This window comes from Globicephala melas, chromosome 20, assembly GCF_963455315.2.
Source record: "Globicephala melas chromosome 20, mGloMel1.2, whole genome shotgun sequence".
In the NCBI taxonomy this organism is placed as follows: Eukaryota; Metazoa; Chordata; class Mammalia; order Artiodactyla; family Delphinidae; genus Globicephala; species Globicephala melas.
Window position 1 is genome coordinate 48416854 of NC_083333.1, and position 22434 is coordinate 48439287.

The 22434-nt window shown below is 39.3% G+C and overlaps 1 protein-coding gene across 3 annotated transcripts in view; it reads left to right on the forward strand.

Annotated features, from left to right (window-relative positions):
• The window catches only part of BCAS3 (BCAS3 microtubule associated cell migration factor), a 573053-nt gene that overhangs the window by 5341 nt on the left and 545278 nt on the right, over positions 1-22434 (forward strand). For all 3 annotated transcript variants that reach the window (XM_060290805.1, XM_030881822.2, XM_060290806.1), the window contains exons 3-5: positions 1001-1055; positions 6754-6829; positions 14885-14991. In XM_060290805.1, coding sequence (XP_060146788.1) covers positions 1001-1055; positions 6754-6829; positions 14885-14991 — 238 coding nt within the window. The remainder of the gene's footprint in view (positions 1-1000; positions 1056-6753; positions 6830-14884; positions 14992-22434) is intronic.

Consider the following 22434-nt stretch of genomic DNA (forward strand, 5'->3'; position numbering starts at 1 on the left):
TTTTATATTTCAAAACAGAAACAGAGTCACAGACATGGAAAACAAACTTACGGTTACCAAAGAGGAGAGAGAGAGAGAGGGATAAATTAGGAGTATGGTATTAACAGATACACACTGCTATATATAAAATACATAAACAACATGGATTTACTGTATAGCACAGGGAACTATATTTAATATCTGGTAATAACCTATAATGGAAAATAATCGAAAAAATGTATAACTGAATTACTTTGCTGTACACCTGAAAATAACACAATAATGGAAATCAACTGTACTTCAATTTAAAAAAATAGAGCATGACTTTTTATTTATTTTTATTTTACTTTTAAAAATTTAAATTTATTTTTGGCTGCGTTGGGTCTTCATTGCTGTGCGCGGGCTTTTCTCTAGTTGCAGCGAGTGGAGAATACTCTTCGTTGCGGTGCACGTGCTTCTCATTGCAGTGGCTTCTCTGGTTTTGGAGCACGGGCTCTAGGCGTGCAGGCTTCAGCAGTTGTGGCTCGTGGGCTGTAGAGCGCAGACTCAGTAGTTTTGGCGCACAGGCTTAGTTGCTCCGCGGCATGTGGGATCTTCCCAGACCAGGGCTCAAACCCGTGTCCCCTGCATTGACAGGCGGATTCTTAACCACTGTGCCACCAGGGAAGTCCCTAAAAAAAAAATGGAGCATGACTTTTAAGAAGAGATAATGTTTGGGAATTCCTTGGCAGTCCAGTCCCTGGCTGGGGAACTAAGATCCCACGAGCCCCATGGTGCGGCCAAAAAAAAAAAAAAAAACAGAAAAGAAAAGATAAAGTTAAAAAATTTTAAAATCTCATTTGCATTTAATAACATATATAAAGAAATTAAGAAAGCAGGTTAGCAGAATTATCAGACGATGAGAGTTGTTTCTTCTTTTTTTTACTATTATGAATAACTTTATTAAGGCTTGTAGAAAGAGCTTTTCCATGTTTCATATTAAGCTGTCATGATAAATTTTATCCATTTCACCCTTTTTCAGGGAGCAGTCCTACATGGAAAGTGTCGTGACTTTTCTGCAGGATGTTGTGCCCCAGGTAAGTGTCTGTGTGGTTTCAGAAATAGTAGGCTTTACTGTTGGCCAGGGAAGCTCTGAAATATTCTGTTCCCTAAACTTGACACCAGTATCGCCAACTTTAGACTTTTGATGTTTTAGCATCCCAAGCGTTGGTAGGGTAGAACCATACTTGCTGTTATTATTAGATGTGCCTTAGTTTTGTGCTGACGGTGGCATAATTATTATTCCTTAGCCCTTGCTTTACTAAGAGTAATCAAGGTGCGATATTAGCTGAGAGATGGGGCTTGGAACTGTCTATTTGGGTTCTCTTTCCAAAATCTTTCTCTTGTCCTAGTTAAATGTTGCCTGTTGGAAGTGAAATAAGCAATATATGCTTTGCATCTGGTTAACTAGATACTATATTAACTAAATACTACACTGAGGTCAAATCTATATCACTTTCCCATTGAGCAGTAGTTTTATGCCAATTATAGCTTGCCTTGTTACTCTAACTTATAAGAGAGTAAGCCCTTTACTGTTCCCTCTATGTAAATGTGAGAATAAAGAATGAGAGGAACCCTCCTGGGATCACCTCTAGTGCACCGTCTCTCAGACTTAAATTAACATAGGTGTCGCTTGGCACACTTGTTAAAAATAATAATTTCCAGGCCCATCTCCCAGTGAGTTTGACTCAGGGGAATTAAGGTGGCATCCAATAACTTGTGTCTCTAGAAAGAATCTCAGGTGATTCTTGTGAAACAGTATCTTTGGGAAACACTGTTTAGTGGAACTACTGAAGGAAAAGGTTTCTGTGTTTTCTCCTGTGATGATGTCAGTGTTCAGACTGCTGTGGTATCTGTAATTGCACTGTTCAAAAAGAACATTCAGGGCTTCCCTGGTGGCGCAGCGGTTGAGAGTCCGCCTGCCGGTGCAGGGGACACGGGTTCGTGTCCTGGTCTGGGAAGATCCCACATGCCGCCGAGCGGCTAGGCCCGTGAGCCATGGCCGCTGATCCTGCGCATCCGGAGCTTGTGCTCCGCAACGGGAGAGGCCACAACAGTGAGAGGCCCGCGTACCGCAAAAAAAAAAAAAAAAGAAAAAAAAGACCATTCATAGATCCAGTGTCCCAGCTTTATGAGAAGGTCCTACCTAGAAAAGTCTAAAATCCAGATTTCAGTTGTATTAATAAATTGTATTCATCAAATAAGGGAAAGTATCAAGGCATGTTTGGTATTCCTTTATTATGTTCGGTCAACTTTAATGAAAATAGGCCACAATGACAAGGTCTGTGGGGCATGTAAGGAAAAATAAATGCTTTCTTTTCTTGAGGAACTTGGTTAAGAAGGGAAGTCAAATGGCTTGAAGCAGTCAGAGGTAATAGCAACATATCACTAAGTGTTGCACATGATAGTACAGACTGAATATGTAATTGCTAAGGGAATGCATAGCAAAGAAAGCGTGAAGGAGTCAAGTTCCGAAGGACATTGGAAGTAGCGTTAGTTGAAATGAATGGCAAGGTTGGGAATCTGATGGTAAAGGAAACTGCCCAACTGGATATGGTAGGCATATCCATATGTGGCTGTGGAGAATCTTGTACTCTGTACAGTACAGACTTAAAGAACAATCAGGGGCCGAAATCCAACTTGGTCTTCTACAAACTGCACCTTTCTCTTAAGCCCTGAGCCCTGACGTGAGGCTAGTTCCAAGGAAGGGGCATTTAAAAATATTGGTAATTTGCCTGCTATAGAGTGCCCCTTTATCAGATTTTTACAAAGGCACCTTTTGTGCTAGTGGAAACCCTGCGTAGCAAGCAGTTTTTGTTGGCTGGAGGAGAGAGGCTGCGGTCAGAGGCTTTGAGGGAATAGTTGGAGAGTTTGCTAGAGAAACAAGAATACTGGGTTGAGCAATAGATTGAAAATAGGGGGCTGCTAAAACTGATAGGGTAAAAATGCCAGAAGGTAGAAGGTTAACTTAGTTTTTATGAGGATTATACATTAGAAAGGGGATAATCTATGCAGTTGACTGTGAAGACTGGGATCAGAGTTAAGTCACTTCAGAAGTAAAGTTGTAGTCCGGATCTAAGAATTAGAATATTCATTTAAGAAATTTATGTTAGGTAAGTCATTCTAGTGACCGTGGAAAGAAAGCAAAAATTCAGGCACTACTGGTCAGGTGCTGTCTTAAGTTGGGGAATACTCAGTGCCTGTCCTTAAGGCTTCATGGTCTAGTGTAGCCATCAGGCAGACTCTGTAAAGGGCCAGAGAAGCTTTGCAATTCATACAATGTTATTTTTTGCTTTTTAATTTTTTTTTTTTTTCGGTATGCAGGCCTCTCACTGTTGTGGCCTCTACCGTTGCGGAGCACAGGCTCCGGATGCGCAGGCTGAGCGGCCATGGCTCACGGGCCTAGCCGCTTCGCAGCATGTGGGATCTTCCCGGACCGGGTCACGAACCCGTGTCCCCTGCAGTGGCAGGCGGATTCTCAACCACTGCGCCACCAAGGAAGCCCTGCTTTTTAATTTTTATTTTTGGCTGCGTGGGATCTTTGTTGCTGTGCGCGGGCTTTATTTGCAGCAAGCAGGGGCTACTCTTTGTTGCAGTGCGCGGGCTTCTTATTGCAGTGGCTTCTCTTGTTGTGGAGCATGGGCTCTAGGCACGCAGGCTTCAGTAGTTGTGGCACGCGGGCTCAGTAGTTGTGGCTCGTGGGCTCCGGAGTTTAGGCTCAGTAGTTGTGGCTCACGGGCTTAGTTGTTCCGTGGCATGTGGAATCTTCCTGGACCAGGGCTTGAACCTGTGTCCCCTGCATTGGCAGGCAGATTCTTAACCACGGCGCCACCAGGGAAGTCCCTCATACAATGTTTGTTATAACTACGCAGCACTGCTTTTTATGTAAAAGAAAGGGTGTGGCTGTGTTAAAATAAAACTTTATTTATGAACACAGGTCGTGGCCAGATTTGGTGACCCATGGTCTCCTTTTCTCCACATTTAATCTGTAATCCCCCGTTGGCAATTTGTGGTGATACATTTGGAAAATGATATATTTTTGCTGATGTTATGTTCCAACTCCTGCCCTGTTCTGGGAATTATCAAATTCATGGAGCTTAGAAATTATTCTCTGGGTCTCCAGATATGGCTAAAAGGGAGAAAATGTGTTGTTAGACTGGTATCAGCTTCTTCAGCTGTCATAAATAGAGTGAGTTCCTACTGTGTCATTGACGCAGATGTCATTGACAGCTGGTAGAAGCCCTAACTGTGCCGTTTGATATAATAGTTGTACTTCTGAAAATTTATTTTAAAAAAATTCAGCAAATAAAAAAATTAAAGCTCAGAACTTTTCATTTCAGTGAGAAATTTTGACATGTTTCAGTGTGAAAAATTGTAGCCTGCCCAAATGTCAGTAGCAGTCAAGCAAATTGTGATATGTTGCCCCTATAGAATAATTTGCTGTGATTAAAAATTATACTTTTGACAAATAGCACACAATGGAAGTTACTTTCTCTCCAGTGAAAAAATAAAACACAACATATCTATAGTGATTGTTGCTGTGTTTTTTAAAATTGAACAATAACTTTGTGCTTATGAACGTGTATATGCGTTAGAAACCGGATAAGAAATAAAAGGAGAAATAAATCCTGTACTCAGTAATGGGGTGAAAGTTTTCAACCATAAATAAGAGAGCTAGAGCAGTTGGATTTCGGTTGGAGAAGGAGGGCTAAAAATCAGTGCTGGGGGGAGAAATAACAAACTTTTGTGTGGCAGCGCACTGCCCTCCAGTAAGATAGCAAATAAACCTGGATGGGCACTGGGTGAGTCTGTGCTTCACTGACAGTAAAATACCTAAACATGAGCAAAGGATATCATAGAAAGCTGAGAGGCAAAATGACATGCTGTCATATGCCTTCTTGATGCCAGTCTGCAGGAAGGCACACAAGAAGCAACCCTCTTCAGTGAACTTCACAGAATTTTTAAAAAAATGCTTAGTAAAGAGCACTGTGTCTGCTAAGGAGAGAGGAAAACTTGAAGACATAGCAAAAGTATGCAGGCCTCATTATGAAAGTTTTGTTTCCCCCTGAAGGGGAAAGAAAAAAGTTTAAGAATCTCAATTCACTGAAAGGCCTCTTTTAACCTTGTTTCGTGCTGCATATCGGCCAGAAATCAAAGGAGAGCACCGTGCAAATGTTGCAGAGGGATTGGGAGAATGTCGAGTAATGCAGGTGATTAGCAGCCTTGTAATAAATCTGCTAAATGGAAGAAGATATTGTATATGTTATAGCTTTACCAGATTAAGGGAGAGCCTGACATAGGAAAAAAGAGGTGGTCCTAAATGAATGTGGTATCCTGGATTGGGTCCTGTAGCAGAGAAAGGACATGAGTGGAAAAACTGCTGAAATCCAAATAAAGTCTGGGGCTTTAATTAGTGGTAATGCACTGGCGTTAGTCTCATAGCTTTGGCAAATGTACCATGGTAGGGTAAGATTTGGTTAGGTTAGATTGTTAACAGTAGGGGAAACTGGCTGAGGAGTATATGAGAATTCTGTACTGTTTAGTAATCTAAAATTATTCCCAAAGAAGAAGTTTATATTAAAAAGGAGAATTTTCAAGAATGAAGAGAGCAAGACCAAGGGAGAAGAGGAAGAAGTTGAGGATGAGATGGTTGAAGATAAAGTAGATGAATTAGTTGGTTCTAGTGCAGGTTTTCCTTTTCTCCAAAGGAATTAACTGCCCTATACACAACTTGTTTTCTTAAACAATTGAAATCATAAGGATGTGTAAGATAACTTTTTTTTTCTTTTTGCATAGTAAACCTACTATTAGAGTAACCCTGTCTTTTAGTAATATTTTCAATGGCCGTTAACCTTGTGCGGTAGAGGAAAAGGGCTGTAAAACTGCATGGAAATTTAAAGCAAGTTGTGTATAACACAGATTATATATGGAATAGTGGTTTTTGAATGCTTTTGATCCAGCTTATATTAAATAATTGTTCTGTGAACTGAAGACCACTTTATAACTGAAAACGTTGCAGCTTTTTGTTGACGTTCTAAGTGCTTGCAAGTGTATACAGTCTAGAAAATCTAGACAATTTTAAATAAAAACATTTGATTTGAGGAGAGATGACTCCCTTTGAATATTGATGGGTACCGTTGATACTTTTCCTGTGACTTCACAGCAGTTCATGCTTATCTTTGTGACCCTTGCAGGCTTGCAAGAAAGCTAATAGTTTGGGTCCAGAGGCCAGATAAGAGACTGAAAAGTAATACGTTTTTTTCTACCCCCCAACCCTGGCCATGCCCTCCACCTGGAACTGGTGGTTAGCAGAAAGTAATGCTCTTGACAATTCTAGGTAGAGTGTAATTGCCTGATCATAAACACCTGGGAGCTAAATTGATACCTGTGGTAGTTTGGTGTATTTCTTCAGTTTTATTTGTTGACCAGTATAGGAGATTAGTTTTTTGAGTACCTTTGAATTAGAGTGATGCTTCCTAGTAGACTATGATTATTGTATTTTAGGTTTCTGTAATTCTTAGGCTAAAAACCCTTTTCTGACCAAGCTTATCAGACTCCTGGGTAAGTTTCTTTAAAAATAAAAATATTACAAAATGTGCTAGTTCTCAAGATGTAGGATTGGTGAGGTTGGAGGGGGATAGTGTTGGCCTTATTTAAGTTACTTTTTGTTTTGAATATCAGTTAATATTTGAACTGTAAAACATTTTCATTCAAGTGTTTCTGTTTACTATGCAGGCTTACAGTGGAACACCTCTAACAGAAGAAAAGGAGAAAATAGTCTGGGTCAGATTTGAAAATGCAGATTTAAATGGTATGGTTTTAACTTTTGGGGGGCATATGAATTAAATGTTTGTTTGAGGTTTACCTGATTCCAAAAAAAGAACGCTTACTTTTCGTCAGATTACTTTTTCTTTAAGTGACTTTTTAAGTTTTCAAAATAAATTTATTTTTAATTTAAAAAGTAACATATTCAACTACAGAAACTTGATTAGAACTAATATTGTATTGTACAAGTCTTAGAGTCACTGTAACATGTAGTGCCTAGCCTTAAACTTCAAGTCCAAGTGAGATAACAATTTCTTAGAAAAGAAGTTTTTGTAATTCCAGTTTGGTTACTTGTATAGGATTTATAACTGCAAAATAATCATTAGTGTTGAACTTTTTAGACTTTAAAATTATTTTTCTGAGCAGAATGTGTGCCAGTTCAAGGCCTGTTTGTTCTCAGATACCTTCCATTTCATTGCTCCTTCCTGCTCCCTCTTGCAAGGGGGCTGCTTCTTGTCTGTTTCCCAGGCTGCCATGTCTGTTTTCCTCTGGCAGGGTTTGGGAGGCACTGGTGGGTAATTGAAAGGGAGGATGGGAGAAAGGGAAGAGTATTATTCCCTCTCCCTCTCTGTCAGCAGCTGCATTTCCTCTGTGGTTTTCACTTCACCTCGGCAGCTCCACTGGGGTTCCAGTTTCTGCCAGGTGACTCTAGCGCCCTGCCCTCCTCCCGGTCTCCCTAGTGTAGGGGTGGTAATGGCTTCCTGCCATTGCTAATCCAGTAGGTTGCCTCACAGTTCCTTTTTTGGCTTCTTAGCAATTCTGTAATCTGTGTAACGAGTTGTCTGTATTAAATTCCCAATTATGAATACACTGAGTTGTTTTCACTTGGACCTTGATGGATACCATACTCTTGAGTCTTAGTCTCCTCTGAGACTTTTAAAATACCATATTTTCCTTTAAAAGCTACGGTCCAGGATGCGGGAGGCTGTGTCACTTCTGCAAATAGGTTTCTTTTGAATTTTGGATTCTCTGTCAGCTGGTTTGTTTAAATGACAACTTGTGCCCTCTGTGGAGAATAACACATTCATTTGTATAGGTGATTATTTATGATATATAAACTTTTCCTACACTATTTCTCTTTGAAAGCTTATTCTATTTAAAATTTCCTTTCTTTTTATGACTGTCGAATTTCCTTGTTTACTAGTATATTCTTTTCTTTCTTCCTTTTCCTTCTTTATTAATAACTATTTAAGTGTCGGTCATCTTTTGTTTTCTATCACCGTTTCCTCATAATTCATACTCTTTTCCCTCCTGGAAGTATATTTGCTTTGTGGATGTTGGAATGTATTAGAGGACTTTCTTGATTTAATAACAAAGAAAATGTGGTCATGGTCTTGAAAATACTAGCCAGATAATAGCAAAAACTTGTACAGCGTATGCAAAATGCTAAAAATAATTTAAAAGTCACAAAATTGGGGAATTTCCTGGCAGTCCAGTGGTTAGGACTTCACACTCTCACTGCTGAGGGCCTGGGTTCAATCCCTGGTTAGGGAACTAAAATCCCATAAGCCATGCAGCGTGGCCAAAAAAAAAAAAAACAACCACAAAGTTATCTTTAAAAAAATGTCATCAAAATAATCTTTAGGCAAGGTTTTTTTTGTTTTGTTTTGTTTTTAAACAACAAATAAGAATTGCTGGTGTAATAATGCTCTATAAAGCATTTGCTTTATTGAAGTAAAATGCATCTGCATCTGGAAATGTAGATGGAAACTGCTTATTTGGTACTTTGTGTTCTGTTGAACTTATAATGGTTGTCCTTAATTTAGTATCCCATATCCCCGTTGACTTATTAAACTTTTAAGTTTATACATCTTCCTGTTAAATACTTGAGCACATTCACTTGTCCTTTGGTCTCTCCTTTCTATATCATATTGATAGTGTATGAAATTTTGTCCTGGTTTTTCAAGGATATACTTTTTATTATCTCTAGCCCTAGGGGGTGTGTGTGCATGTGTGCACATGTATGTGTATGGTTGTGTTTGTTTTAAGGCAATAGTAAATATTACCAAGATATTTGATCCTCCTTAACTGCCCCAATCTCTCATAACATTTCCTTTTTTTTTTGGTCATGAGGTGTGGCATGTGGGATCTTGGTTCCCCGACCAGGGATCGAACCTGTGCCCCCTGCGTTGGGAGCATCGAGTCTTAACCATTGGACCTCCAGGGAAGTCCCTCTTAGAACATTTCTTGAATTTGTCTCTTATTTGTGTTCTTTCTTCAGGAATGTTTTATTTAGGTGTTTGTGTGGCAGACCTTTGGAGATATTTATAATTGAAAGAAAATTTGGCTGTGGGAAAGAAAAAGTAGGGTTCATTGGCTGCAAGTCCAACATCTCCTTGAATAAAGCTAACAAGGACTAACTTTTCCATTGCATTAGAGATTCTTGATCAGCCAGTCTGCCCTTCCCTGGTTGTGCCTGCTGCAGCTGGGATGCAATTCCTTGTTCATTGCCTTTGTCTTTCATGATATCCTAAGGGAGACAGTGGAGGGGATTCTTCTGATTGCAGCCATATTAGCTTAGCAGGCTGCTTCTTTGTAGAGCAGTTATGGGTACCCAGAGATTGTATTAGGTATTTAGGCTTCTCCTTGCTAGACTGGGAGTTTTTCTGGCAAAACAATTTAGAAGTCTTCTACCTGTCTGTAGATTTAAGTTATTTTATCATATTAATGAAACTCTGTTGCTATTAATTTAAAACTTGCAGTGTTCGAATTGAACTCTGCTCTGGTGATTGCTTTCTGTTTATTCCAGCAGGCCTGAGAGCTCTGCTTTTCTGCTTGAAATTATAAAGTGGTGCCAGTTGGCCCCTTACCTCCAGGCTGCAGCCCATTTGATGATGGGCTTGTTGTGCTTGGGGGTGGAGTAGGTAACAACTTTTACAGGGGATACTTCTAAGGAGCCTGGCTTATTGAGATTCTCCAGTCCTGGATCCTTCTAGGTATCTGCATTCCTAATCAATGTACTAACTTTGGTTTGGTGTTAGGTAGAGACTACTACTTTTGGAGTTTATTAGAAAGTGAGATTAAGGCCCTTTGTATCATGGTCATTGTTCTGTTTTTGCTTTCAGGCAGCCTGATTTATACCTAAGATTGTTTTTCTTAAGGCACGGTACTGAAAAAGGTATAAGAAGTAGCCAAAGCAGGTTATTTATTTATTTATTTTTAATTAATTAATTAAGTTTTGGCTGCGTTGGGTCTTCGTTGCTGCGCACAGTCTTTCTCTAGTTCCCACGAACGGGGGCTATTCTTTGTTGCGGTGCGCTGGCTTCTCATTGCGCTGGCTTCTCTTGTTGCGGAGCGCGGGCTCTAGGCACACAGGCTTCAGCAGTTGTGGCATGCGGGCTCAGTAGTTGTGGCTCGCGGGCTGTAGAGCTCAGGCTCAGTAGTTGTGATGCACGGGCTTAGTTGCTCCACGGCATGTGGGATCTTCCCAGACAAGGGCTTGAACCCATGTCCCCTGCATTGGCAGGCGGATTCTTAACCACTGCGCCACCAGGGAAGTCCCTTTTTTTGTTTTTCTGTTTGTTTGTTTGGGGATTTTAGTTCCCCGACCAGGGATCGAACCCCAGGCCCTTGGCAGTGAGAGCACAGAGTCCTAACCACTGGGCCACCAGGGAATTCCCCGTTATTTGTATTTTAAAAAGAGCACTCTGACTGAAATATGGAGTTTGGTAGGCAGTGGTGGAGGCAGGAAGCCACTCAGGCTTTTTCAGTAGATGTTGTAGACAGGGGTGGTGGTGATGTAAGAGAGCTGTTTAGGAGCTTGGTCATAGATTTATTGCTAGAGGGAAGGAAGAAGGCGGTTCCTGATCTTGCTATCTGCATAGATAAACATGCTATTCACCAAAATAGGGAGCTCTGGAAGATCAGGTTTGGGGAGGAAATCCTGATCTTTGAGTGGAATTTGATCTTCTACTGAGACATGCAAAAACCCACACTGAGGAAGTCACTAGCAGATACTGACTGAAGCAGCAATGGTTGGAATGAGATCACTTGGGGAGCGTATACTGTGAGAAGAAAACAGAGTTTAGGAATTTGCTTTGAGTAACTCCAATATTTAAAGAGTAGTTAGAAAAGGATGAGCCAGCAGAGAAAATGGTGAGCATCGGTTATAGCTGCTGAATAATCTTAACAAGATGTGCTTGAAAAACATATATTGGATTCAACAACTTGGAGGTTATTGGTGACCGTAGCAAAAGTCACTTGGGAGGAGTGTTAGGGGCAGAAACACATTCTGAAATGGATTCGGGGTGAATGAGAGATGAAAAACAGATGACAGTTATAAATAGATGAGGAATTTAGCTTCTAGAAGGAGAGGAAATGAAGTCAAATAAAGGGGGAGGGATATTACTGCTTTATGATTTTTTAAAAAACTTGTTATGCAAATATATCATGGTAAATAACACAAAAATATGGATCAATGAATGAATTTTTACAAATCCAACACCTGTGTAGACAACACCTAGGGTAAGAAATGGAATGTTGCTACCTAATTGCCTAGTGATTTTGAATTTCATGTAAATAGAATTGTTCGGTATATAGGCTTTTGTGTCTAGCATATTACGCTTTTTGCATATTATGTCTGTGAGGTTCATCCATGTTACAGTATATGGTAGTGGGTCATTTTTTTCTGTGCTGAATAGTCTTCCATTGTATCCGTGTACCACTGTGCTTGTCCATTCTCCTCTTGATGGACATTTGGATAGATTCCAGCTTTTGGGTCTTTATAGTAATGCTGCTGTGAGTATTCTTGTCTCTTGATGTATATGTGCTGAGGCTTCTAATGAGTATATACCTAGAGTGGAACTACTTGGTCAAGGGCATGGTATCTTCAACTTGAGTATATATTGTCAAACTGTTTTCCAAAGTGATTGTACTGATTTACAGTTACTAGCAATAAATAAGCAGCCTCTTCACTCCATATCCTGCCACCACTTGGTTTTGTCATTGTGGTTTTAATTAGCACTTCCTTGATTACAGATGAGGTTGAGCCACTTTTCATGTTCACTAATGATTTGACTATCCTATTTTTGAAGTGTTTTACCATGTCTCCTGCCTGTTTTTCTACTGATTTATCTTTTTCATACTGATGTTTGTTATATGTATTAGATGAATCCTTGTGTGGTTATAGTTGTCTCTTCTCCCATGCTGTGGCTTGGCTTTTCACTCTTCTGGTAAGGGTGGCTCATGAGTAACAGAAGTTCTTCATTTTAATGTAATAAATTTAATGTAGAATTTGCCTATCTTTTATGCTAAGAGTTTTTTTGTGTTCAGTTGTAAAGTTGTTCCCTGTACCGTGATCATGAAAATACGTTTCTACGGTGTTCCTCTAGTATTTTATTAACTTTACCTTTGTCATTTACATCTAAAATTCCCTGGTATTGATTTATTTGAAATTTTAAAAATTGTTTTTCAATAAGAAGTTCTGAAGTATTTGGAAGACATTTAAAGGAAAGCAAACAGGAAGCTGAAATCACAAAACTAGTATTTTTTTTAACAGTACTTATAATTATCAGCACAAGTAAGGTTTTAAAGATCAAACTCTCTCAGTAGAGTACAAGTACCAAGTACCACCCCACTACACACAAAGAGTAGACTACAGAACCTAACAGAGCGCCACCAAATTGCCTCCTTGCTATTCTTAAATATAGGAAACATAATCCGGACTTTCCTGGTGGCTCAGTGATTGAGAATCTGCCTGCCAATGCAGGGGACACGGGTTCGATCCCTGGTCTGGGAAGATCCCACATGCCGTGGGGCAACTAAGCCCGTGTGCCACAACTACTGAGCCTGTGCTCTAGAGTCTGCAAGCCACAATTACTGAGCCCGTGTGCCTAGAGCCCATGCTCTGCAACAAGAGAAGCCACTGCAATGAGAAGCCTGCGCACCTCAATGAAGAATAGGCCCACTCACCGCAACTAGAGAAAGCCCACGTGCAGCAAGGAAGACCCAACGCAGCCAAAAATAAATTAAAAAAACAAAAACCGCACAATTCTTTTATAGTGAACTATATGCCCAGTGTGTTCAGATATAGCAGGATTTAATTCTTATATGTAAAGGAATATAATTTTTCTTCTATTGCTAAATTTGCATATATTAGAAATTCTAGATGGTTATATGTCATATTTATATTTAGTTAACTTTGGTAAAATATTTTATTTTCATTTATCATTTACAGGTGGTTTTATTCCTGATATTAGTATTTCCTAGATATCAAGTGAGAGTTTGATTTTTATTTATTTTTTTTTACTGCAGCATGATTTTATAACAACAGTAATAACATCAACATAGGGCTTCCTATGCCTGATACTATTCTAAATGCTTTTTGTATTATCCCATTTAACTCTTACAACAATCCTTTGAGATATGAGTATGATTACCTTCATTTTACAGGTGAGGAAACTGAGGAACATTAACAGTACTAAATTTCACAGACTCTTGTGTCTACCTACTTATACAAGACCTCTAGCTGTTTGCAAAACCCTCTCCGCATCTTGCTCTTCCCTGTCCTCTGCCTGTTATTTCTCAGAGTGTCCAGATGCAACTTGTGAACTCACACAGTTTATGTTGTGTGCTTCCGCTGGGCACTTCTCCTTCTGTGCTTTTACCTGGCACTAGTTTCCTACTGGGTACTGCTGTCACTGTGTTAGGTTCTGTAGTCTACTTTTTGTGTGTAGTGGGGTGGTACTTGGTACTTGTACTCTACTGAGAGAGTTTGAGTTTTAAAACCTTACTTGTGCTGATAATTATAGGTACTGTTAAAAAAAAATACTAGTTTTGTGATTTCAGCTTCCTGTTTGCTTTCCTTTAAATGTCTTCCAAAAACTTCAGAACCTATTGAAAAACAATTTAAACAGTTGTTACCGCCAGTAACATTAAAGAAGTGTACTTGTTTTTGTTGATTGGCATTGTCTTTTTTTTTTAATAGATCTTTATTGGAGTATAATTGCTTCACGATACTGTGTTAGTTTCTGTTGTACACCAAAGTGAATCAGCCGTATGCATACATCTGTCCCCATATCCCCTCCCTCTTAAACCTCCCTCCCACCCTCTCTATCCCACCCCTCTAGGTCATCGCAAAGCACCGAGCTGATCTCCCTGTGCTATGCTGCTGTTTCCCACTAGCTAACTATTTTACATTTGGTAGTGTATATATGTCAGTGCTACTCCTACCTTGCCTCAGCTTAACCCTCCCACCCCATGTCCTCAAGTCCATTCTCTATGTCTGCATCTTTATTCTGCCCTGCAACTAGGTTCATCAGTACCATTTTTTTTTTAAGATTCCATATATATGTGTTAGCATACGGTATTTGTTTTTCTGTCTCTGACTTATTTCACTCTGTATGACAGACTCTGGGTCCATCCAGCTCACTACAAATAACTCAGTTTTGTTTCTTTTTATGGCTGAGTAATATTCCATTGTATATATGTGCCACATCTTCTGTATCCATTCATCTGTCGATGGACATTTAGGTTGGTTTCACGTCCCGGCTATTGTAAATAGTGCTGCAGTGAACATTGTGGTACATGTCTCTTTTTGAATTATGGTTTTCTCAGGGTATATGCCCAATAGTGGGATTGCTGGGTCATATGGTAGTTCAATTTTTAGTTTTTTAAGGAACCTCCATACTGTTTTCCATAGTGGTTGTATCAGTTTACATTCCCACCAGCAGTGCAGGAGAGTTCCCTTTTCACCACACCCTTTCCAGCATTTATTGTTTCTAGATTTTTTGATAATAGCCATTCTGACCGGCACTAGGTGATACCTCATTTAGTTTTGATTTGCATTTCTCTAATAATTAGTGATGTTGAGCATCTTTTCATGTGCCTCTTGGCCATCTGTATGTCTTCCTTGGTGAAATGTCTATTTAGGTCTTCTGCTCATTTTTTAATTGGATTTTTTTTTTTTTTGATATTGAGATCCATGAGCTGTTTGTATATTTTGGAGATTAATCCTTTGTCTGTTGTTGCATTTGCTAATATTTTCTCCCATTCTGAGGGTTGTCTTTTTAATTTGCTCCTTTGTTACTTAATTCTAATGTAGATACATCAAGAAATCTGGAATTTCATGAAATACATAGCACGGGGAATGAGCCACCTTTGCTGATTATGATTGGCTACAGTGATGGAATGCAGGTCTGGAGCATCCCTGTAAGTATGAAGATGGTTGAATCCCTGAAATATAATACTTTTCAGCATGCTAGCTGGTGTGAAACCTGGCGATATTTTCTCTAAGGTCTCATCCATTTATTTTGCAAGCAATTGCTGAGAGACCGCTGTGTGTGGAACCCCATACTAGGCCCAAGGGCTAAGGGGAAAATGGGAAATTAAAGATGTTGTAAATGATTTGTAAAGTGGGCCAGCAATTGTGGGAATCACTTTACATGGAATATCTAATTTCTTATCATAGTAACTCTACCTAGTTGGTGTTATTATTATCTTTTCCTGCATTTTTACAGAAGAGTAAAGAGGCTTACAGAAGGCTTTTAAAAAAAATAGTGATCATTTTTTGAATCAGTTAAAACATTCACATGGTTCAAAATTCAGGAGGTATAAGTGGGTAACAAAACTCCCTACCACTACTCTCCCCAATTTCCCTTATCTTGAGCAGTTTCTAGTTTTCTAGGATTTCTAGTTATGTTTCTTTTCCTTATAGCTATATTTTATGCTAATAAGAACATACATACATATAATTCTCCCAGCCTGCCCTTCCTTAACAGAAGGGAACATATTATACAACTCAGTCTGTACATTGCTGTTTTTTACTTATAAATCAGTATTCAGAGAGCTTCTCTATGGAATTTATAACTGCTTATAATTCTGTTTTTTGGATTTTCCTTAATTTACATAACTTGTTTCCTTTTATTGGAAAAACTTAAAATTCCCCCCCACCTCCACCCCCTTTCTGCTATTAGAAACAGTGATGTAATACATGAATTTGAACAAAGGTTATTTTGTGTCTGTGTATCTATATAGGATAAGTCATAATTTTAATAAATGGTTTAAATTGCCAAATTCTATTCCCAGTTTCCCTCTTCAATCCTACGTGTTCCTCTTTGGAATGACCAAAAATAAAATGTACTAAAAGAGGAAGAGGCTTGGTAGGATCACAGCTCAGTGAAGTGTAGTAGGGACTGCATACTTTGGCGTGTACTTAGTTATATTCTGCTCTTTGGCATGGCCTAGATATCATGTCTCTCCTCCAGATTTTGGGGTGTGGGGGGGAGTTGGCGGGTGGACCCTTTATTGTGTGTTTTTTTTTTGCAGTTAGAGGCCTGGAGCCAATAGAATTTTAATTTGTGCCTTTAATAGATGCATTTACCACATTGTTTGAAGCCTCTTGTTAGTGGGTGGTTCAGCTAGAATTTTTTTCCCTTTTTGATTTTTTTGCACATTATGGTTACTTCTTAAAGGATTTATAAGCAAACATATATTACCTCAAATTTAATGAAATTCAGGATGTTCCTGAATGCAGAATTTGGCTAAAAGATTATTAAGTAATGAATACATTGAACTGCATAATTCTTTAATATTGTAAGTAAAATTATTGTTTATTCTTTGATAAATCACTTATAATGAACTTTGGTCTTCCATCTAATCTTATAATAATTATATATCATATTATTAGTATTTAGGATTTTAGGTTTTATATTTCTTTCTTTTAAAGATTGGCATTATTTTGCAGAGATAGAAGAATCCTGTTGGTATGTCATGGAATGCGTGTCCTCGTGTTTTTGCCTTTGGGGGTGTGTAGTTGACGTTTTTTCAAGGCCCTGCAATGTTGTTTGTAATTTAAGTATCACGCCAAAGGCATAGACAAAGGACTTAAAAGCGTTGACAGTCTTTGCTTGCTTGCTTTTTCCTACCAAGAGAAATATTTCTAGGTTGTGTTCAAGAGGAGAGGATTTTGTGAATTTAACTTTTTCTTATTAATAGAGACTACATTTTGATTCTTTACACTGTTGACAGACTTGAAGGCAAAGAGGAAGCTAGAGCTTTAACAAGCTTGGGCCTTGTGGGATTAGGGATGTTGACTGGATTGAGCACATTTCTTTGCTGGTACTCAGGCTACCCACTTGCTTTGGTTATAATTAGAGGTATCACTTTTAATAGTTAATTTGTGTCTGGTTCTGAGTAACTTAAAGGTCTTATGAGGAAATTACTTCTTTACAGTAATTCTTATGCCCAGATTGTATTTTGAGAGATTTAAATAATCTTTTCTTCATGGAATTTTCATTGACTAACAGTTGTTTTTATTTATTTGTTTATTTATTTGGCTGCATTGGGTCTTAGTTGTGGCATGCGGGATCTTCATTGTGGCATGCGGGATCTTTTGTTGCAGCTCGCGGTCTTCTCTCTAGTTGTGGTGCGTGGGCTCCAGAGCATGCAGGCTTAGTTGCCCCGCGACATGTGGGATCTTAGTTCCCTGACTAAGGATCGAACCTGAGTCCCCTGCATTGGAAGGTGGATTCTTAACCACTGGACCCCTAGGGAAGTCCCTGACAGTTGTTTACTGTTGTAGTAGTATAGCCCCGTGAGGACTGGTTCAAGAATTAGAAGGCAGTTTGGTAAAATAAGCTCCTTCTGTTGCACTGATTGAGCTCTTACTATGTTCAGAGAACTTTATATACACATTATCTCATCTGTTGTATACTGTGAGGGAGAAGTTATCCTATTTTACAGGTGGTAAGGTCACACTACTTATAAGAGGTGGAATTGGAATTCAAACCCAGTTCTGACTTCAGATTCAAAGCCCATGATCTAAGAGCTCTATTTCCCCTATGTGATAGCAGAAGATATGCCATGCAAGTAGTATGGCACCTTAGTTTTAGTTTTCATTGTAATAGGTTACGAAGGACCTTCATATATTCATCTTTTATAGACTAGTGTGACTGTTACCCATTACTCTAACTAAACCCTTCTGAAACTTGTTTATCACTAGTCAGTTATTCAGTAATCATTTAAGTGTTACCATGTGCTAGACACTGGGGAGCTTATGTTGGTCAACCTAGAAATAATCCTGGCTCTTAGGGATCTTCGCAGACCATAAATTGTATTTGCTTTTCAGTAAGTGCGGGTGGCCAGAAATCAAACCCTGTCCAAACTACAGCTCAGTTTTTTCTTCAAGTTTGTGCACAGGGTTCCCTTCTGTTGATTTTATTTAACTGTCCCACCTGTGAGTCTCAGATTAAGAAAATAAACATCCTGGCTAAACATGTAAAAAAATTGTCTATTTATGTAAGTGCACAAATATGAACAAAGCTTAGATGATATCTAGGAATATAGTTAAGTGGAGTTAGCTCAGAAGCAGAACTGTGCAGAAGTAATTTCTCTACTGCCCAATCACTACCACTTTGTATATGAGATGGCTGCAGGAAAACACCAGCTTTCATAGCTTTCCCAAGCTGTCAGGCCCCTTCTTTCAACACATCTGATGCAACATAAGAAAGAATGATTATTTGTGATGTTGATATTCTGGATACATAGGCCCTTTTCCCACCTGTGCCTAACAGTGACATTGCCTCTTTTTGGTAATGTAAATATAGGCTCTCTTGCTTAAAATTCTTAATTAAAAAAAAAAAAGTCAAAGTTATACATGTGCATGGACTAAAGACTGAGTAATTTTATGGGAGTCATATGAAAAAAACAGTAGTTGTATATTCTTCCTTTCTTAACTCCCATAGTTCTTTCAGCTCTTGTTATCTTTGCATTTATTTCAGTTATTTTATTTTATTTATTTTAAAAAATATTTATTTATTTATTTATTTGGCTGTGCCAGGTCTTAGTTGCAGCACACGGGATCTTTGCTGCCACATGCAGGATCTTTAGTTGCGGCATGTGGGCTCTTAGTTGCGGCATGTGGGATCTAGTTCCCAGACCAGGGATCGAACCCGGGCCCCCTGCATTGGGAGCGAGGAATTTTTAACCACTGGACTACCAGGGAAGTCCCTGGTGGGGACTTCAGTTATTTTAAAATATCTTGCTTACATTCTCTCTTTTTTTTTTAATATCTTTATTGGAGTATAATTCCTTTACAATGCTGTGTTAGTTTCTGCTGTATAACAGAGTGAATCAGCTGTACATAAACGTATATCCCCATATCTCCTCCCTCTTGCGTCTTCCTCCCACCCTCTCTTGCTTACACTCTTGATTTTTTTTTCCGGCCAGTTTTACACATAGATTGACTTGATGCCATGAACTGTGAGAACGTAAAAATTGTTCATTTATTCATTACAATTCTTGGATAAAGTATGTATTTTGAGCAAAATAGATATGGCCTTTGCTCAAATGGAGCTAGTAGGAGAAATGGATTTAAATAAAAATAAATTAATAGGGCTTCCCTGGTGGCGCAGTGGTTGAGAGTCCGCCGGCCGATGCAGGGGACACAGGTTCATGCCCCAGTTCGGGAAGATCCCACATGCCACGGAGCGGTTCGGCCCGTGAGCCATGGCCGCTGAGCCTGCGCGTCCGGAGCCTGTGCTCCGCAACGGGAGAGGCCACAACAGTGAGAGGCCTGCGTATGGAAAAAAAAAAAATTAATAGACAAATTGTAATATGAAGAAAATAATAAGAGAGTATATATAATAAGGAAGTGGCATAAAAGTTAATTAAGATTTAGCCACAGTAAGATTGGAACAGCAAGTAGTGAAGTCAGAGGCTCTGAGGTGGAAATGTTCTTTTCTCTCTACTGGGACATTGATTTAGATTTCTTAAGTTTTTTTCTTCTTAAAGAATATTGAGATAAATATCTTTATGATCATGTAATTTGGAGAGTTCATTAGAAGTAAATATACCAAAACTCTTGATAGATTTACCAAATTGCATTCTTGTAAAGCCATGCCATTTATTCTCACCTCATTCATTTATTAATTCATTCACTCAGAAAAGATTTATTGATTGCCTTTTATATGTCAGACCCTGTTCAAGGTGCTGGGAAAACAACAATGAGCAAAACAAAACCATTATTCTTATGGAATTTCCATTCTAGGTAGGTGGGTTGGAGGGTGGGGAAGATGATAATAAACATGTACCATGCTTGGATAATAAACAAGTTACCAAGTGTTAAGGTGTGGTGGTTGATATTGTTGTGGGTTGCTATATTATATGAGGTGGTCTTGGAAAGCCTCTCTCAAAGACCCCCTGAGCAGAAGTGTGGAGGAGTGATACTTATGGGTATTTGAGGGAGGGGCATTCAAAGGCAGTGCTCTCTCATAGGATTATGTTGTTATTTTAAAAATTTTGTTTATTTTTGGGTCTTTGTTGCTGTGCGCAGGCTTTCTCTAGTTGCGGCGAGCGGGGGCTACTCTTCAATGCGGTGTGTGGGCTTCTCATTGCGGTGGCTTCTTTTGTTGCAGAGCGCAGGCTCTAGGGTGCGCGGGCTCAGTAGTTGTGGCACACGGGCTTCAGTAGTTGTGGCTCACGGGCTCTAGAGCTCAGGCTCAGTAGTTGTGACACACGGGCTTAGTTGCTGCATGGCCTGTGGGATCTTCCCGGACCAGGGCTTGAACCCGTGTCCCCTGCATTGGCAGGCGGATTCTTAACCACTGAGCCACCAGGGAAGTCTGGATTATGTTTCCTATATTAAAGAACAGCAAGGAGGCAATTTGGTGGAACTAGGTGGAGAATGCTAATGGTGTCTCAGAGGTGGTGGTGGGCTAGAGTTTTGTAAGGTAAAAGCTTACAAAATGAGCTTTGTACCATTGGAAGAACTTCAGAAGTTTCGCAGGGAAAACACCTATGCCCACCACCTAGATTATACCATGAAAATTTTTACTATACTTAGTCTCCACCTGTAGATCTTATTGGATGCATTTCAAAGTGAATTGCAAACATCAGCATACTTTCCCCTAACTACTTTTGCATTAACTAAAGTTCAATATTTGATGAGTTTTTAAAAAATTATTTATTTATTTATTTTTGGAGTACACGGGCCTCTCACTGTTGTGGCCTCTCCCGTTGCGGAGCACAGGCTCTGGACGCGTAGGCTCAGCGGCCATGGCTCACGGGCCCAGCTGCTCTGTGGCATGTGGGATCTTCCCGGACCAGGGCACGAACCTGTGTCCCCTGCATCGGCAGGCGGACTCTAAACCACTGCGCCACCAGGGAAGCCCCATTGATTAGTTTTTTATTGTAAAAGTTACACACAATTAAATATACAAATCTTAATATGTAAATTTCCTGAACTTTGACAAGTGCATGGCAACCCAAATCTCTGTCAAGATATACAGTAGATCTTGATTATCACTCAAGACATTTCCTTCATGCCTATTCTCAATTTTTCCTCCATCCCATCCATGAAACAACCACTGTTATTTTTTTTTCCATTGTAGATTAGTTTTGCCTGTTTTAGAACTTTCTGTACTATTATACAGTATGGACTCTTTTTGTGTAAGGCTCCTTTCACTCAGCATAATGTTTATGAGATTCACTCTTGTTGATTGTCCCTTTTAATTGCTGAATAGTATTCCAATATATGAATATACCATAGTTTATCCCTTCTCTTAATGAGGGATAGCTGGCCTATTAATAGCTTTTGCCTGTTATGAATGAAGCTGCTGTGAAGATTCTTCTGTAAGTCTTTTTGTAAACATATGCATTTATTTCTCTTAGATAAATATCTACAAGTGGAATTGTTGCTTCATAGGGTAGGAATATAGTTAGTTTTATAATAGACTTCCAAACCTTTTTTCCAAAGTAGTTGTATCGTTTTACATTTCCCCCAACAATGTATGAGTTGTACTATATCCTTGCCAACATTTGGTGTTGTGTCCATCATTTTAATTTTTTTTTTTTTAGTTGCGGCATGCGAACTCTTAGTTGTGGCATGTGGGATCTAGTTCCCTGACCAAGGATTGAACCCGAGCCCCCTGCATTGGGAGCGTGGAGTCTTAGCCACTGGACCACCAGGGAAGTCCCATCTTTTTAATTTTAGCCATTCTGGTGGGTGATACCTTGCGGTTTTAGTTAGCATTTCCCTGATGACTAATAATGTTGAATGCTTTTTCATATATTTGTTGGCCATTTGAATATCTTTTAGGGATTATCTGGACAGTTTTTTTGCCAGTTAAAAAAATTGAGTTGTAGAAGCCAATGGAGAACTTTGAACAGGGGTAGACAGTGATGCCTCTTATAAAAATAGGGTGTGACAGCTACTGAGCCCACGCGCCACAACTACTGAAGCCCGCGCGCCTAGAGCCCGTGCTCTGCAACAAGAAAAGCCACTGCAGTGAGGAGACTGCGTACCACAACAAAGAGTAGACCCCACTCGCTGCAACTAGAGGAAGCAACAGAGACCCAACGCAGCCAAAAATAAATAAATAAAATAAATAAATTTATTTTAAAAAATAGGGAGTGATAAGGAGCAGATTTGGGTGGAAAGATGGTGAGTTTGTGGACTATGCACTGTTGCTCGTCTATGAACTGTTGATAGTCAGTGAAATGTTTGTTACTGTTTGCAACAAGATAAGTACAGAAGTTGAGAGTAAGCTTTTGGAAACCTATAGCTGTTTGCCAGTTGCGCATCATCCAAACCTGTGTTTGTCATTTACAGACCTATCTGTTTGTGCCAGAATGGAAATTAAAAAAAAAAAAAGT